This window comes from Microtus pennsylvanicus, chromosome 22 (genome assembly GCF_037038515.1).
Source record: "Microtus pennsylvanicus isolate mMicPen1 chromosome 22, mMicPen1.hap1, whole genome shotgun sequence".
In the NCBI taxonomy this organism is placed as follows: Eukaryota; Metazoa; Chordata; class Mammalia; order Rodentia; family Cricetidae; genus Microtus; species Microtus pennsylvanicus.
In genome coordinates, this window is record NC_134600.1 from 35,910,903 (window position 1) to 35,928,675 (window position 17,773).

The window sequence follows — 17,773 nt, forward strand, 5'->3', positions numbered from 1 at the left end:
AGATCTCTGTGAGTTCGAGGCCAGCCTGGTCTACAGAGGGAGTTCCAGGACAGCCAAGGCTACACAGAAAAACCTTATCTTGGCTGTGGTATAAGTGGGTATCTGATGCGGGACATGCCAACTTACTATAATATGTTTTGTCAGGTATTTACAAATCCATGAAATTTACCCCAGCTTTACTCTGGGTTTGTGCTGCAAGGCTTTTCATCCAGCTCATTCCTCCACGAGAGGTTTTCCCTATGCACTGTAAGACATTAAATAGCATCCTTGTCCTCTGGCCGCCAGTAGCAATTATCAATTACACCAACACAAAAGGTCCCTAGTTACTGCCTAGTGTCCCTCTAAAGTTTCTCCTGGCTTATAACCAGGACAAAGTCATTCTTTTTCAAAGAAGGGGTGGCTTTTTCTAACATACATGAAGATGCTATCTGCCTACCAGAACTCTTATGATACCCCAAAACCAAGTAGACCGTATCAGCCTGGAGGAATCCCAGATGGACCAGTGTTTCAAAGTAACTATTGTCTTCAGCAAAGGGTTAAGGCAAACAGAACAGATGGATAGAGAGAGGGCTGTCAGTGTGAAGGTGATATTTAAAAGCAGGATAATAATATAGGTTTACACCTATACCTGGGTTCATTCCAATTGTTCATTATCCCAGTATCTACCATGTGACTGACTTTGAGTTATACCATGTGACAAACACAAAACCAGAGTGAAATTGAGTCCTCAACCCAGAAAACCACAGTCTACGTGAGGAAGTCATGTTAGACATGGCCAACAATAGCATTAGAGTCCACAGGGTGTGCACCAGTGTGCACTTGGGACATAGGTAAGGCCCTGAGCACAGTGTGAAGAACGCTACTAGTAATGCCCAAGCTTGATAGTTATTTCAGAGAAAGAAGAAATGGTTCGTTGTAAATTTTGTTTACTACTACAGGTATCTGGTGCGGGAGGTCCTTCTGTCTGTGTGTTGCTTTTATTGGTTAATGAATAAGGAACTGCTTTGAGCCAATGGCAGGGAAAAAAACAGAACTAGGTGGAGAAAGCTAGGCTCTATGCTGGGAGAAAGAAAGGCAAAGTCAGAGAGATGCCAAGGAGCTGCCCCCAAAGTCATGCCAAAACTTTGCCAGTAAGCCACTGCCACGTGGTGATACACAGATTAATGGAGATGGGTTAAATTAAAATGTAAGAGCTAGCTGATAAGAAGTTAGAGCTAATAGGCCACGAAGTGTTTTAAATAATGTAGTTTCTGAGTGATTATTTTAGGTCTAAGCTAGCCGGGCAGCCAGGAACCAAACGAGTGGCCTCCTTACTACAGGTATCTTCTGCATAAAGCGTTTGAGGGCCCAGGGTCTGGGCTTAGTACAGCCCTCATCCTCATGTCAATTACCTGCTCTAGACCTCAGCACTTCCATTTCTAAATTTCTAACTGCTAAGGTCTTTCCAGCTGACTTAGGACTCTGAGAACTTCGGATGACATCAAATGATTGCATTTAGTGTAATAAGTAGAATGAGATTTCCTCAATTCTAAGATTCATTTCCCACCCTATGATGTAGTTAATCCCAGAATGACTTGTATAAAATTATATTTCCCAGTGTGTAATGGCTTTGGCTTGAAATAGACATTCTATCATAAAGATCACTACAAATTTATAAAGCAAAACTCAAAACATAAAAGAGCCCATAAATGCTTTAAAATTAATTTGGTCTTGAGTGTGTCTGTAAATGAATGGGCTTGACATACGCTTTTCAATTTTTCACTCCGTTTCAAAGAGCACACAAGTACAAACTGTAAATCTACCTACATGGTTGCTGACGTGACCACTAAGCTGAAAGGAGAGGTGGAGGGGAGAGATAAAGAGACCCTAATGAACTGTTCACACAAGATTTAAGAGCTGGAAAAGCACAGGCACCCAAGAGATGACTTGTCTCTTGTCTTCTTTGAATTATTCTAGCTTTATGACTAGGGTAGCATGTAGTTTATCCCCTTCCAGCAGACATATATGGATCTGAGAGAGGAAGAAAGGCATGGGGGAAGATAGACAGGCAGATTAAGCACAGAGAGACCTGGGACTGGGGTCAGAAGGGTACAAATACCTTTTCTTCTCCCCACTCAAGATGGCTTCGAGCATCCAGCAACAGTGAACCAATAAACTAAAGCATGTTTGGACAGCAAGAGTGTATGCAAGAACTGATAGAGAATTGGCAGTCAAATATTAGCTGCTCTTGAACTTGGGGTCCGAATGACCAAGGATCAAAGCTTAGATTGGTCCCCTTTTGTTCAGTGGTCCTAGACAAGCTATTTAACCCACTAGAAGCTGCAAAGATGTGTAATTTGGAATTTCTGGTGGTTAAGTGAAATAACTTGAGTGTTTTGAGATGGAATGAGCTATGTATATCGCAAAAGTCTAACACAGTAGAGATTGTTATTCTTTCATATTATGTGCAATCTAATGAGAGATTTGGCAGAAGGCCCCACAGTATCAGAAATGCCTCTGTTGCCTTTGATAGTTTCCTCTATTGCCTGTAATAGCTGTCAATCTCAAGACCACTTTCTTAATCTTAAAACAGTGAACAAATACAACATTAGCATTCCAGACAGAAAAAAAAAGGGAAACAAAAATAAGCCTGTCTCTCAGGTAAGTGAGCATCCTTTAAAGAGTCTTTCTGGGTCTCCCCACTCAACAGTCTTTTATTTATAACTCTCTGGACACACCTGTCTTCAAAGGGAACTAGAAAAATTTTTAGCTTGACATATTAGTGACCCCCCCCCAACACTATAGGGAGAAGAAAATAGGATTTTAGAACATTGATTAGTAGTCTCTTTGGTGGTGTACAACATGCCTAGTAAAAAGAAAAATACTTGGAGCATGATAACTATAATGGTTTAACTTATTTTTAAAGCTATTTTGAAAACACTTGAATTACCTCACTATGCTGATTCCCCCAAATGGAAAATGAACAAAAGGAAGTGAGACCCCTTTCCATGCAGTAGCTTTTGCAAATGTTAGAGAAGCTGTCCTGGACTCATCAGATCTCTCAACCTCAGACGGACAGGTCCTCTATTGTAACAAGTCTTGAACAATCTTCTTAGGACTAGAACTTCCTTGGGATGTAGCTCCCACAAAGACCATAATAACATAGATCTGGGGACCTAGGGGATGCAGATGGCCTGACAATTCCATAGTTAAGTACTCTTCCCTTACAGTTTCCTCCTTCTGTAGCTGGCTCATGGATCAGTCCTAAAGAACTCCCATCAAAAGGTTGGAGATAATCAAGCCTTCTCTTTTGTCCAACTTTGAGGGCTCTTTGACCTCACAGCACAGAAACAGAGGCCCGGCCCTGGGTCACAGTGCCACCATATTCAATTAGATTCTGCTCCCTGAATTAGCAACTAAGAGGGTCAAAAGCCCAGGCTCACAGAATGGGCAGGGGGAATACTACTACCCTAGCAAGTGCCCTCATACCTTAAACCAAGAACTACCCAATGCCCTTCCAGCAAAGGACCAATGTTCCCAGGGCACAGAACCAGGAAACCATGTTCTGATAGTCCTTCCCCGCAGGTGGCACATCCAGAACTCCTTAGGAGGACACAACCAGTTGGTTCTCCTGTCTCCCAACTGCTGTGTGTGACGATTCTTCAAAACCCAGAGCAGTAGAGAAGTCACTAGATAAACAGAGGACACGGGAAAGCATGATTGCTGCAGAGGCCCCTTCTCAGACTCAAGATTCAGACCATGGTTTAGCTCAATCCTGGTGCCAACGAGTAAGCCTAGTTCTCATTCCGAAGGCAGATGACACAGCCTCACTACGAGACTCACAAAGAGATGTCACTAAGGGTCTACCACCAAAAGGAGGCAAAATTGTTGACTCTAAAGGAAGAAAGCAGAGAAAAAGGACCTGTTTCTACCATGGGGAGTGCTAATGGGCCAGAAATTGTGGATTTCTGGCTTCCCATAAAGTATAGAGGAGAATAGGTGGCTTTCCTTTGCATAGATTGGATATTTATCCTCCTTCACCTAGGACAGCTGGGATCTGGTATGAGTATTAATAACACCCACCTTATTCTCAAAAGCAACTCTATTGAACAACAAATGACGTAGAGAATCTATTTTACTAAAACACTAGGAAGAATAAAAAGTTGATTTTTTTAAAAATTTTCTCCTGTAACTCATATCAAGAAAAGTTTAAGTTTATACTCTTATCTAAGTCCAGATAGTATACCGTTGAGCTGTGCTTTTATTCTTAGTGAAAAATGAATTATCCATGCATAATGTGAAACTGAAATTAGTTAGAGACTCTTTCCATGAAAGTGTGGTCTGTACAGTTCTTCATTCTCCCAGTTGCTAGAAATTTTGATTCACTCCATTCCAACACGTGCAAAGAAATTTTGGAGAGGGGCTGGAGAGATGGCTCAGTGGTTAAGAGCACTGCCTGCTCTTCCAAAGGTCCTGAGTTCAATTCCCAGCAACCACATGGTGGCTCACAACCATCTGTAAAGAGGTCTGGCGCCCTCTTCTGGCCTTCAGGCATTCAGACAGAATATTGTATACATAATAAATAAATAAATAAGAAACTTTGGAGAGAATGTGATCAGTCATGCACTTGCAAGTAAAGATGTATGAACTAAAGGGTGTACTGTGTGACTCACTCGGCCACACTACAACTTCCATGATGAGATTTTTTTTCTTTTTATTTTTTGGGATGGTTGGGGGAAGGTTGCAAGGGCAAATAACAGATACAAAGGGATGGAGAGATAAATGGGATTGGATGCATGATGTGAAATCCGCAAAGAATCAATGAAAAGTATTAAAATTAAATTAAAAATCTAAGGCTACTTTTATTGGCCATCATTCAATGAGGAAATGTGAATGGCCTTCACAGGGCACCATCCATTGAAAAGAAACAACTGTAAAAGGCCAAATTTTGGTGACAAGAACACACTCTGAGACCTTAGTTTATAGAGATTGAGTGAACAGATTGAAGGAGATGGACTTCTCCACAAACAGTGGTCATTCTGTTCAAAGGCAACATAGAGTAACCTCCCTGTAAAATATGCTTACCTAGTGAATTGAGACCTAAAGCATTTTCTTCTCTGTTATCCCTTGTATAAAAAAAACAACAGCTCAGACAGCTCTTTCCCTCCTGTGGGCCACCATTTTGCCTTAGGATCTTTCTGTTCAGTGTTTCATGGTGAAAAGGTCAAACAAGACAGTAGGGATAACTCAATTAGCAACCTGTCCTGACTCTAACAGATCCCAGCCTCCAACTCCTTCTGAATCATCCCTCTCTTTCGACTCCCAGCCTCTGGCTCCTGACATCCATATTCCATGGCATCATTTACATCTTGGAATTGTTTGTCTAGCTCTTTTAGACATTACTGGGGTCTACCTGAGCAGGGAGGACCAAGATAGCAAATCCAACTGCCAGGAAATAAACAAACCCTTGTCATTGAACACAGGGTAGGTAAACAAAAGCCGGCTCACAGCCTCCACCACTCCACTGACTTTTATCAGTCAAGTCACATGTACATAATCCATTCAGCAAGTCCTGCCTGGCCCTGCATGCAGAGAGGACAGCTTAATTCTGATGATAAATTAGATAGAACATGCCCAAGGAATTCCTGTATTAGAATTCTAGTGCTACAAAGTGTGTTCATCTTTATTGATGTTTTCAGGTCACTGAAGCCTTGGGAAGATAGAGATAGATACCTTTTAATTTGATGCAAATAGGAGATACTTATAGCCTAATTTGTATCCTTACATTTTCAATAAACATTCAGACATTTTTATTTTCCTTTAGCCATTTGGCCTACCTTGTATTTATTTTTCACTATTACAGTTCCCACTATGATTTCATATAGCAGTTAACAGTGTAGTCTCTGGAGCCAGATACCCTAGGTTCAAAGCCTGGCCCTTCAATTTATTTGCTATGTGCATTTAGGCACTTAACCGTTTAGACACCAGCTTACTGATTCTCACCAACTAGAATGAGAACAGCTACCCCTTAAACATTGTCTAATTTACCCACATATTTTTCTGTGTGCTCTATCAGTAAAAGGACTTTTAGGTTTTCTCTCTTGATGCCTCACGTGTTACTAAAGTGTCTGAGAGTCTATATAGACATGAACAGCACCAGCAAGAAGGTAAGCACAGACTAGGTATGATCCCAGAGGGGAACCCACACATTCACACATGAGTTCATTCATTCGGGTCAATTCAGTGAACACTAAACACTTACTATGTGCTAGACATGATTCTAGAAAATGAGAAGTAGGGAACCAAATAAGCAAAAATCTTGTTCTATAGAAGTTTGTTGTATAATGAGAGAGACAGACAATGAAAATGTTTTAATGGCAAGGACATTTCTGAGAATGAAAAGTGTTGTGCAAAGAGTTTAAGGGAGGTCACATGCTAGACAGCAACCAAGTAACTGCCCTGGATCTCATTCAGAGAAGACATTTGATGTAGCCTCCTTCGTCTGCAATGTTGAGAAGCTGGTTTGACAACATGAATTCCAGGTGGATGGAAGAGCAAGTTCAACAACCAATTGATCAATCGATCAATCACAGATAAGGAGGAGGAATGGGGAAAGAACAATTTGACTGAACTTGGTGCTGAGTAGGAGGGAGAGGAGTGTGTAAAGCTGCCAGAGCTGGATAAGAACTATTCACTTTGAGACCGTGTCTCAAAGGATGGCAGTATGGTACCTCAGGACAAATGAAAATCGTACCAGTTCTGATATTTGGGTTCTGAAAATGTGTTTGGAATAATCCCACAGTTCAACAATAGCAAGGTGAACAAACATCTCTCCCAATATTTCATGATAGTGAAGATTTCTGTTTTCTGGAGAAATGTACACAATGAACACTAGATGTGTAATCAGGGACCCTTGGTTCTGACCTCAGTTTCTTAAACAGTTGGTTTGGTTTAAAGTTTGGAAAAGTACTTCAGCTCTGGCAGCCTACTCCTCTATGAATGAAAGCCCTTGGGTATCATCATGTGTCATTCTTAACCATCAAAGCTGGTTGTCCATATACTGTCACTCTGATTTCTCAATTGTCATTTGTAGGATGGCAGAGCTACAGACAGGGACATCTGGTCTACCCATAGCTGCTCAAACCACACAGAGGTTAAATGTACACCCCTGGTTTCCTGTAACTTCACTTTATTGCCAGTCAAATAAGTTCTTTCTACGGTGAGAAGTGTAAATTAAATGGATTTATCTTCTTCATTAAGTTACATGTTTTTATTTATGATATTAGGGATTAAACCCAGGTTCTCGTGCCAGCTAAGTAAGTGAAATACACCCCATCCCCAAATATTCTTCAGTAATTCTGTAGTCACTAAAACTGACGGTATTTTACATTGCATTCTATGTCATTTAATCCTCATAATAATCATATGAAGTAAGTACTAACATTATCTCCAATTGAATACAAGAAACTGAACCTTACTGGCATTAAATAATTTGGCTTAGGACACACAGAAAAAAAAATACCAAATTTAAACTAAGGCTGACTACAATGCCTATGTAAGATTTCAGTTGCCACACTCTGAAACATGTATCATATCATTTGACAGGCATTATTTGGAAACAAAGCAAGAGATATTTTTTGAGACAGTGTCTCACTTTGTAGCCCTAACTGGCCTAGAATTCACTATATAGACCAGGTTAGCCTTGAGCTCACAGAAATCCACCTGTCTCTGCTTCCCAAGTGCTGAAATCAAAGGTATGTACCACCATGCCCAGCTATGTAAGTGACTTTTTAATATACAGAATTTTGCCATGCAGCCCAGGCTAGTCTTAATCTCATAATCTTTCTGCTTCTAAATAAGTGATGTTTGAATAAATGAATGTTTACTCCTCACTAGCCTTCAGTACTTACCGTACTGCTTTGGAGAATCTATGCAACCTTACTAAATAGAAGTGTTACCCATTCTATCAGCATGGTGTAGAACTGTTCTTAAAACTTATCCAAGAAATCAGGGCTTAACCTATATAAAGTATTAAGTTATTAACCTACATAAATACTTCTTGTCTTTCTTCAAGGAGCTATCTTTTGATTCTTAAATGAGGCGAAGGGAGAGATGATGCATGCATAAGCTCCTCATGTCAGACCTTTGTTCCCCAAGGAATCTCAGTCTTATGTAGATAGGAGAAGACATCCAGTTTGGCAAAGTTCCCAGGCATCCGAAACACATACGCACCTCTATTGAAAGGAACCTCTACTTTAGTGTAAGTCAGTTCTTTCTTTTAATTTAAAGGTTGGTCTCTAAGTCTCTCAATTAAGTGATGAGGCTCAGTAGAGATGACATAAAGATACACAGAATCCTAAACATTGTTCTTGAAATAATTATCTTTTGCATTTTATGAATGAATTGTGGCATGTTCCTATTTCATTGCTTCTTTTTCAGACTCGGTTCGTAAGAATAGTATTTAGTTTGTATTCTGATTTTATTAAAGTGCAATCAGTATCTAAGAACAGCACTGCCCTGCAGACAATGATGAAAATCTATATGTAGTCTTTCTAATATCATACCCAAGACAAAAGTGACCCTTTGTTGTCGTACAAAAGATTTCCACATTAGCCCAGAATGGAGTATAATAAAGGTTTATTTATTAGGGGGTAAACTCACATAAAGAATAGCGATCCACAGTCCTCTGTGTGTGCAAGGAACTGGAACTGATTCCATCAGCTAAGAGGCCCATGCATGTTTTATATCTGCATATATAGTACATGAGACCACGCCCAAAGTGGGCCAGTGTCTTAAAGGCTATTGGCTAAAGGAGTTCCCCAAGCACGCCTTGAGAAAATGGCATGAGAAAAAGTCTAGAGAAACTTAGGAGCTGAGGTTTAAATTCACATGTGTGACTGCTGCCTTCACTATTAAAAAGTACTCATGCAGAGGAACATCCTTTCTGTTTTTAATAAAAATCATATAGCGCATTCTCTTTCTTTCAAAATTGTTTTTGAAAACAGCAACAATGCTGCAACAGCCAAGAAGAAGTTCTAACACACTTGTATTTCTACCAGGGGATGAATTCTGACCACAAGAGAGGATTCTGACCTGGGAGGAGAAGGAAGCAGTTAGCAGGGGAAGGGTCATTCCTTCAGGGAGTTCCCAGCAAGTTTCTAGTCTGTGAGACACAGAACAGAGAGAGACTGTCAAGGAGAGAGAAATATCCCCACAGAGAAAGGTCTAAGTGTGCTTTTAGTTACATGTCACCCCAGAGAAAGGACAGTGTGGCAGCGTTAAACTGGTGAGGTTGTCAAACAAGGGAGTTAACTACCTGGAGCCTGGTGAGATGTTTCAGGTGTATTTTAAGTGCACAATTTCATTCCTGAAACCAGAGGGTGGTTCATGCCACATATATGATAGGCTCTAAGCCCAGATTTTTGTTTTATCAAGCTAACAGTTTCATTAAAAACACCACTTCATAAAAGCAGATTTATCCTGAATTTTTATTGTCAGTTAAATATTATGAGAAACACAACATAACCCAATATTCGGAGAGAAATGGCAGATACGGACATAGGCCAATAAGATGGCTCAGCAGGTAAAGGCATTTGCCTCACAGCCTGACTTCCATCTGAAAGATAGAAGCAATGCCTGCAAGCTGTGTTCTGATCCTGACACATGTGTCATGGCACATGTACCACAAACACACTCATACATGCAAAAATAAATAAATAATAAATAAACGTAATTTTTTATCTTCCTTCTTTAAAAAGATTTCATACAGTATATCTCAATCATGTTTTTCTGAGTAATTGTCCTGTGGGTTGTCTGTGCATCGTGTGCATGCCTGGTCAGAGAAAGTGTCAAATCCCCGGGACTGCAGTTACAGATTTGTATGAGCCACCTTGTGGGTGGTAAGAATCAAATCCAGTTCTTCTGAAAGAGCAACAAGTGCACTCAACCACTGACTGTACTATCTAACAGAAGCCTTCAAATATGTAGGAAATGGGCTTCATTAATAAAAATGTGCTAAACACATCCATCCCATGTAAGAGAGTTACCAGCTAAAAAAGTGGAGGTGGAAGACAATATAAACTAAGGGGAGAAGTTCACAGACAAGAGAAGACACCAGAAACACATTCTAGCTAGACCAATTCTTGGATTAAACTTCAAGGATGTGCTCTGGGGAATGCTGTGGGATTCCCCCCTGTATGCTGTGAATACCACTTCTTTATTAAGAAGCTGCTCTGACCCATCAGCAGGGCAGATTAGAGTAAGGCAGGAATTCCAAGCAAATAGAGGAGGAAAAAAGGCAGAGTCGGGAAGACTCCACGTAGCCGCCGCAGGAGAAAGACGCTGGATGGAATCTTATCAGTAGGCCACAACCACATGGCAATACACAGATTAATAGAAATGAGATCATTTAAGATGTAAGAGCTAGCTAGGAATTTGCTAGAGTCATTGGTCAAGCAGTGTTGGGCAATTAATATAGCTTCCGTGTGATTATTTCAAGTCTGGGCAGCTGGGAATCAAATAAGCAGTCTCCGCTAACAGGAGGATTCTTGGCTCAATAAGAATGTTTTTTTGTTTTGTTTTACTGATTATAAGAATAAAATATAACGTTTTTCTGGTAAAAATTCTCAGTTGAAAGTTATGTAGATAATAAGACTAGATTTCTAAAGAAAGTGTTTTCCAAATACAAGTTGAGAAAACTTACTAGAGGATTTTAAAGGTGTCTGGGTTTTGTTCAAATTTTGAGTATAGAGATATGAATGGAGGGAACGCCATTCCTCTTTATTTTATTGGAGAAGTTAAGTTTTCTAACTTTACTCTTAGCTTCCTTACAAAGAGATGAAATCTCTGTAAATTCTGCGGGCAAGCGTGGTATATACATACTAAACAAGTTGAACACCTTAGTGTAAATATCTCAAATCCTCCCAAATCTGTTACTTTTGAGCATCAGCTTGTGAAAAGTGGAAAATTTCAGACCAGGGCTCATGAGATGAGTCACAATCCAAACAGGCAGACTAAAAATATAGAGCCGCCAAACCTCAGCTTATATGTACATGAAAACAATAAATTTGTGTTAGAATTAGGTTCCGTACTCAAGATATCTCATTATGTACATAGACATATTCCAAAATACAAGATACAAGCATTTCGGATACAGATACTCAACCTAGTCACCTGATGGGCACCATTGACTTTAAATGTTCTTCTACTGAAAAATGGGAAACATGTGATAGGGAATCCTAGACCCTAAATTAAGAAATCTACCACTCTACCCAGAGTTTCTGCTTCCCACTCCATGAAAATAAGAAAGTTGGCAGGACAACTGACGGCCAAGACCTTGTCAAGCCCTAGGAAGACTTCTTTGATTCCAACATTAACTTATAGTGTCCCCCTGGATTTCTTCCCTGAGGGGCCTCTCAACCATTTCCTGTCTGTTCCTTTCATGGCTCCCTTCCACCAGTGAACACTGAAGGCTGGGAGGCAAGACATTTGAGGGAAAAAAAAAATTGGTCAACCGTCAGGATTTCACCTATTATCTACTACCACCTGGGAAGTAAGAAATTAAACCATAGACCCCACACTCCCAGGAAATACTGTAACTCACCCAGATGCAAAAAATAAATAAATAAAAAATAAAAATACTCAGAGGGTTTGGACTGGAGAAGGAGGGGGAGAGAAGTGGGGGGAGGGGGAGGCGAGTGGGGGAGGGAGAGGGAAATGGGAGGCGGGGAGGAGGCGGAAATTTTTTCAATTAAAAATAAATAAATAATAATAAAATTTTAAAAAGTACTCAGAGGGACATTTAGGTACTTTTTCTAAAGTTTCAAGTAAAAAGGATAGCTGCTTACTCAAGCTCATGTTAAATCAGTGGAAACATAACAACTGTCTTCTTAATACCCTGGGTACTACAAACGATGCCATTTAATAAACAGAATTCCAGCCTGTTAACTGACCCACAGCAGTAAGAGTAACTATTATGTTTAGTGAATCCTTTGACTAGCAAAAAGCCCTTCCTGTTAGATAAACAAGAAAGACAGCTTTGGGTTGGGGTAACACTATGCCTTTTCTAAGAACAAATGAACAAAAACCACCATCTCCCATTTTCCATACGGTGGAAAGACAGACACACTCTATGCACCGTTGCCTTTGTCTTGGCTGGAAAGAAAGAAATGTGTATTGTTTTACCTTACCAATGATAAAAATAAAAGCTGTTCTTTTCCAGTGAGAATTCTCAGAGGTCCATGGTCTGAGGAATCGTTTTCAAAGCCTACAGGGACAGAGAAGTTTATTTTGAGGCTGACCACATAGCTAAGGTGGAATCTTTCTCGGAGTCTCTCCATCTACACTCAGCATAAGCTGGATCTGAGTCAATTAGCCAGAGTCAGCCTGTGTCTCAGGAGCACACTTTCTTGTGCCTCTCCGTGTGAATGTGCAGCAAAGAACTTTAAAAGAAATTGGGGAAAGTAGATGAGACCAACAGGGACAGTGATTGATGTCTTTTTTTTTTCTTCTTAACGTGATAGTGGGGATCGAGTCCAAGACCTCCCATCTGCTATCTAAGCACTGAGCTCCAGCCCCATCCTCTCTGAAGTCTAATATGTTGTAGGGATAAGTCCCGCCCCTTAGGGGGCGTGTTCGCCTCGGGCTAATGTTTACCTATAAATCTGGCGAGCATGCTCACCAAGCTCACTTCTGCTTTCCTGGTCTCGGCAGGAACGGTGGTTCTGTAAGTCTATTTCTCCATTAAAGCTATATATATTTTTTTACAATCTGTCTGCATTCGTTTACACCGTTACAATATGTATTGTGTTTTATGCGGGCTTGTGCTGACATCAGCTATTCCTGAACTCTGAGGAATCTCCCTTCCCACCCGTCTCTTCCTGTATGCAGGCCTGTCATGTTACCTTTCTCTGCCTAGTCCATGAATCTCAGTGACCACTAGCCTGATACGCTTTCCACCTGCCTCTTATTATTAGCGCTACTATAAAAGTGAAAGTATCTTCAAAATAATTCCTGCAACAACTAACTTCGTGTCCTATTATAATTCAAAAAGGCACTCAACATGGAGAATTACACTTTCTTGATGAGAGCCTCATGTTCCTTCCCAATGCTATCATTATATCACAGGAAAACAACCTCACCATTCCTGGTGTCAGAGAAAGCAAGATTGGAGATGAGGAAGGGCAGGGAGGGCCCCATCCATCATCCAGCACAGGCAGAGAGATTGCTCTGCCTTTCCCACACTGATCCTCCCTCTGTTGGGGGAGGGGGCTGTTCATTGGTCTTGGCCACCCAGCCACAAAATAATCGCACAGAAACTATATTATTTGCAATGCTGTTTGGCCAATAGCTTAAGCATATTTCTGGCTAATCCATATCATAAACTAACCCATCTCTACTAATCTGTGTATCTCCACATGGCAGTGGCTTACTGCCACTCACTCCGTCATGTCTAACTCTGGCGGCGGCCCCATGGCATCTCTCTTACTCTGCCCTTCTTCCTCCCAGCATTCAGTTCAGTTTTCCCTATCTACTTAAGTTCTGCCCTATCAACAGGCCATGGCAGTTTCTTTATTCATTAATGGTAATCACAACACACAGAGGGGACTCCCACATCATCCCTCTTTCCTCATCTCCCCACTTCTCCTCCTCTTCTGCACCACGAATACTTCATCTTTCCTACACTACCTTTACAGGGGGCTAAGAGTGATTCTTTATTGCTCCCAACCGCCACCAAGCAGCAGTCCTCCTGGATCAGTCTGTGCACCCCTTACAAGGTTTTTATGGACCTGGAGAAAAGCCCCAGAGGTCTAGAGCACTTGCTGCTCTTGCAAAGGATCCAAGTTCAGTTTCCAGCACCCATATGGCAGTTCCTAATTGTCCTTAACTCCAGTTCTAGGGGATCTAATGTCCCCTTAGCATGGGGCATGCATGTGATGTATATACACGCATGCAGGCAAAACAGGTATACACATAAAATAAAATAAAACTTTAAAAATAAAAAAGTCAACCACTGTGACGAGATGAGCATAGGACACAGAAAGACTCTCCTGGCTACCCAGGCATCAGCCCTCCTCTGGTGGTGAAACCTGTTCTATTATTTCCTCCATAGAAACAGCCAATGCCTGCTGCTGTGGTTTCTCTTCCTGTTGCTGTAATGGTAACATGTAAAATTACCCTGACAAAAGTATCTTAAGGGGTAAAGGGTTTGTTTCATCTAACTGCTCCATCACAGAGGGAAAGTCACACTTGCAGGGGCTTAAGAGAGCTGTTCACATTGTATCCACCAGGAAATGGCAACAATCCATGCAAGGATGCTTCTTCTCAGTTCCCCTATTCACTTATTCAGTCCAGGGTCCCAGTAAGAACACAGTGCCACCCCAACTAATGTATGACAGCCCCCCAAGAGGCCCATCTCCCATGTGACTCTGGGTTCTGTCAGATTGACAGTTAATACCTGGGGAGACCTCTGACTTGCCTTAGGAATGGACTGCACCCCAGAACAGAACTCAGAAGTGACTACCACCGGACACTTTACTAAAATGTATCCTGCATTTGATGATGCTGCCAAGGGTTGTCTTCCCTGCATCAATGGTTACAGACCTCCAGGTGTGCCCTGTGAGCTAAGAAGCTCACTAATACTCCAAGAGACGTAGCTTCTTTGTGCCATCCACAAACAAAAACCTACCTGCCTCTATCTCACTGGCCAAAATAATGACCTTCATTTGATGTAGAAGAAAATGCAGGATAATGATGCAAGATGAAAATGGCAAAGCACAATAAGAGCTTTCTCTTAACGATTCCCTTTGAAATCACCTATTTCCCATCCTAACTATAATTTGACTAATTGCTCAATAATCCTGTTTAAAAGTCATTATTTCTAAAAACGTCAATTCATTATTAGACCTGGGTTTTTTTTTTTTCAAGTTGAAAAGTCCCTCTGCTTCTTTGAGTCACCCCTGTCTCTTCTTCCTGTCTGTCTGCTGCCTGAGCCACGTTCTAATGGCACAAATAGAATCCCTTCAGAAAGGTGTCAAGCAAATCAAGGTGTTTCTTTGTGTTCCGCAGCCTGAGTAATGTAATCCATGTCCTTGACACAGTGCCTGTGACTGGGAAGATCTAAGACCGTGTCTTTTAAAAGCCAGCTTCTGTGCTGTACCCACGAAGCTGTGATCACAGCCACCCTAGGCCCCTCCCACAGCAAGAGGCACGCTATGCCTAACATCGTGAGAGGCTGCATCAGAAATGAGAGCATGGACTTGGGAGTCCACAATTGCCTAGAAAAAAAACAAAAACGGGGGGCTGGAGAGATGGCTCAGTGGTTAAGAGCATTGCCTGCTCTTCCAAAGGTCCTGAGTTCAATTCTCAGCAACCACATGGTGGCTCACAACCATCTGTAATGGGGTCTGGTGTCCTCTTCTGGCCTGCAGACATACACACAGACAGAATATTGTATGCATAATAAATAAATATTAAAAAAAACAAGACTCAAACCCTGCTCGAAGCAGTGGTCTTCTTAGGCATCACAGTATAGGCACAGACCCTGTACGGTTTTATTAATGTTGAACAAGATAGCCGTGTCTGTTTCAGGGCGCAAGTTGGCTTCCTGAGACACAGCTTGCAGTTCACCTGTTCTGTCTGGTATGTTCTCCATTATCCTTTCCTTCTATAGTACACTAGCTGAAAATTTACAGTTCCTTTTCATTTCATGTGAAGGACGAGCGTCCAACTTTAAAAAGTCAAGTCTCTTTGCCCAAATGCTCATATACCAAAAAATGAGCCAGCACAGGAATCCCATGCTTTCTTTCACTGCAAAAAAAAACTTGGAGAACAGCCTAGATCTTCTATCCTGAAAACTTCCTTCGACCAGTGATATGTAAAATAACAATGAGAAAAGAATCAAGAAGATGACCGCATGCAAAGTTAGGGTGTTGGGAGTCTGTAAAACCAGAGACACTGAAGAGGGAGGAACACATGGGACAGAGAGCTCATTACTGGGGGATCCTCGCTATTTCCATTAGGTGTTTTACAAGACCTAGTTTTGAAGGGAACATATACAAGCACACCACTGGGAGGTGGGGGAGTGGGGATCACTTAAAAAGTGAAGGACGAATCGTACACCAGGACTGCCTAACTAGCACTGGTTCTGTGAGTTATGGGAGTCTATCTGCTTACCCCAGCTAGACAGAGAATGACAAACTAGAGAAATGCTTCCCCCCAAGTTTAGCTCAGCGAGCCAGTTTGACTGAAGCACATCAATGTACCAATTGCTACAACCTATGGATCTTCTCTCCCTCCCCTAAACAGTGCATCCTGGTGACTCCTCCCTTCCTCCTGTGAGGGAATGTTACTGAGCCCAGTCTTTTGTGAGGGTGATCACGGTTGTTCTGAATTCAACACAGCCATGCCACGCTCATAGGTCAAAGATCCACACCATGGCTGCCGGGGGTGGTGAGCAGGGTCACACTTCATCAAGGTCATTCAAGGGCGTTTTGCTTGAAAGTTTCCTTTAATCTAAGATGTTACCTCCCTCTCAGAGTCCCTTTCTTTCTCTTTGGTCTGCATACCCTGCCAAGTTAGGTGAATGTTAGTTAGATGGCTCCCAGAGCTTGGAGACAGAGGCTGCCCTCCTGTTTGCCTGGACCAGCAAGAGGTGCTCATTGCCTCTGCAGGCACCTTTCAGCAGCTCTCTGAAAGGCACGGGATTCAAGCAACTGAACATGCAGAAACCGCATCTCCTCTGTCCAGAGCACAGAGCCTGAAGGTGTAGATAGAGCTCGAATTACTGGGTGTGAACCAGGTTTTCAGGTTAATTGATCTATGTGTATACAATTGGTTTTCAGTTATCATTCCTCAGATCCCACTCTGAATTGCTTAGGGATAATCAAGAATGTGAAGTAATGCCCTCAACGAACTCTAACAACACACAACTATTTCTCACCCCACACCATTCTTACTCTGTCCTCTCCTGAGTGGGTTTTCTTACTGAATAACTAAAATTCTCTGAGTCAATTGGCTTTCTGTGTATTTTTATTCCTTTAGTCTCAACTGTGTTGCCTAAGGAAGCCAAAGACGCAGTTGGCAATGATATCATTGTTTTGAATACTTAGAGGATTCTGGGTATGGACTAGGACTGTCCTGAGGGTTTTATGGGTGTCACTCAAGGGCGTCCTCCCCTCACAAGGTAAGTGCTACCTTTTACCAATAAGAAAATGAAAATACAGAAAGATAAAACAATTGTCTAAGGTCGAACAGCTAGCAAGGATCAGGGCCAATGAATGACTCCCGCGTCTGGTTCTCAGGATAGAGCCTTCTCTAGGTACAAACCTCTCCCCCATAATACGTGTGAATGGGATTCTGAACAGGAATGTTGCCTTTTGTCTTCAAGAAGACGGCGCTGAGCTCTTAACGTACTTTACTTTTAACTACTCTGTTTTTCCCTCCCACACTCTCAGATGACGGGAATGCTTAAGGCAAACTAAGGTAGTGTAAGACCACACCATGTAAGTGTGAGCATGGCTCCTTGTGGGTACAGCTATGTTTCGTGTGCTTCTGCCTTCCGCCCCGCATGTTCGCTCCGCTGTTCTCCAATTCCCGCTTCCGGCGCTTTGCACTCGGGCCGCATGAGCTGTTTTTAAAGCATAGATCCTGGGTCTTTGTTCCTGATTCTATACCTGGGCTTTACCCACACACACACAGTCCGGCACAGGGTAAGAACCAGAGAACACAGGACCGTCTGCCTGCTATCTTCCCAGCAAGCTGGGAGTCCCGGGGAATGCAGTGAATTACTGTTTTC

At 41.8% G+C, this 17,773-nt stretch overlaps 1 protein-coding gene across 3 annotated transcripts in view; it reads left to right on the plus strand.

The window, feature by feature from the left end:
* Lhfpl3 (LHFPL tetraspan subfamily member 3) overlaps positions 1 to 17,773 on the plus strand; it is a 389,769-nt gene that overhangs the window by 339,883 nt on the left and 32,113 nt on the right. The window contains exon 3 of one of the 3 annotated variants that reach the window (XM_075956231.1): positions 17,433 to 17,480. The exons of 1 other annotated variant lie outside the window; for it this stretch is intronic. In XM_075956231.1, coding sequence (XP_075812346.1) covers positions 17,433 to 17,449 — 17 coding nt within the window. In that variant the 3' untranslated portion in view covers positions 17,450 to 17,480. The remainder of the gene's footprint in view (positions 1 to 17,432; positions 17,481 to 17,773) is intronic. One more of the 3 variants, XM_075956232.1, reaches the window with a different exon arrangement.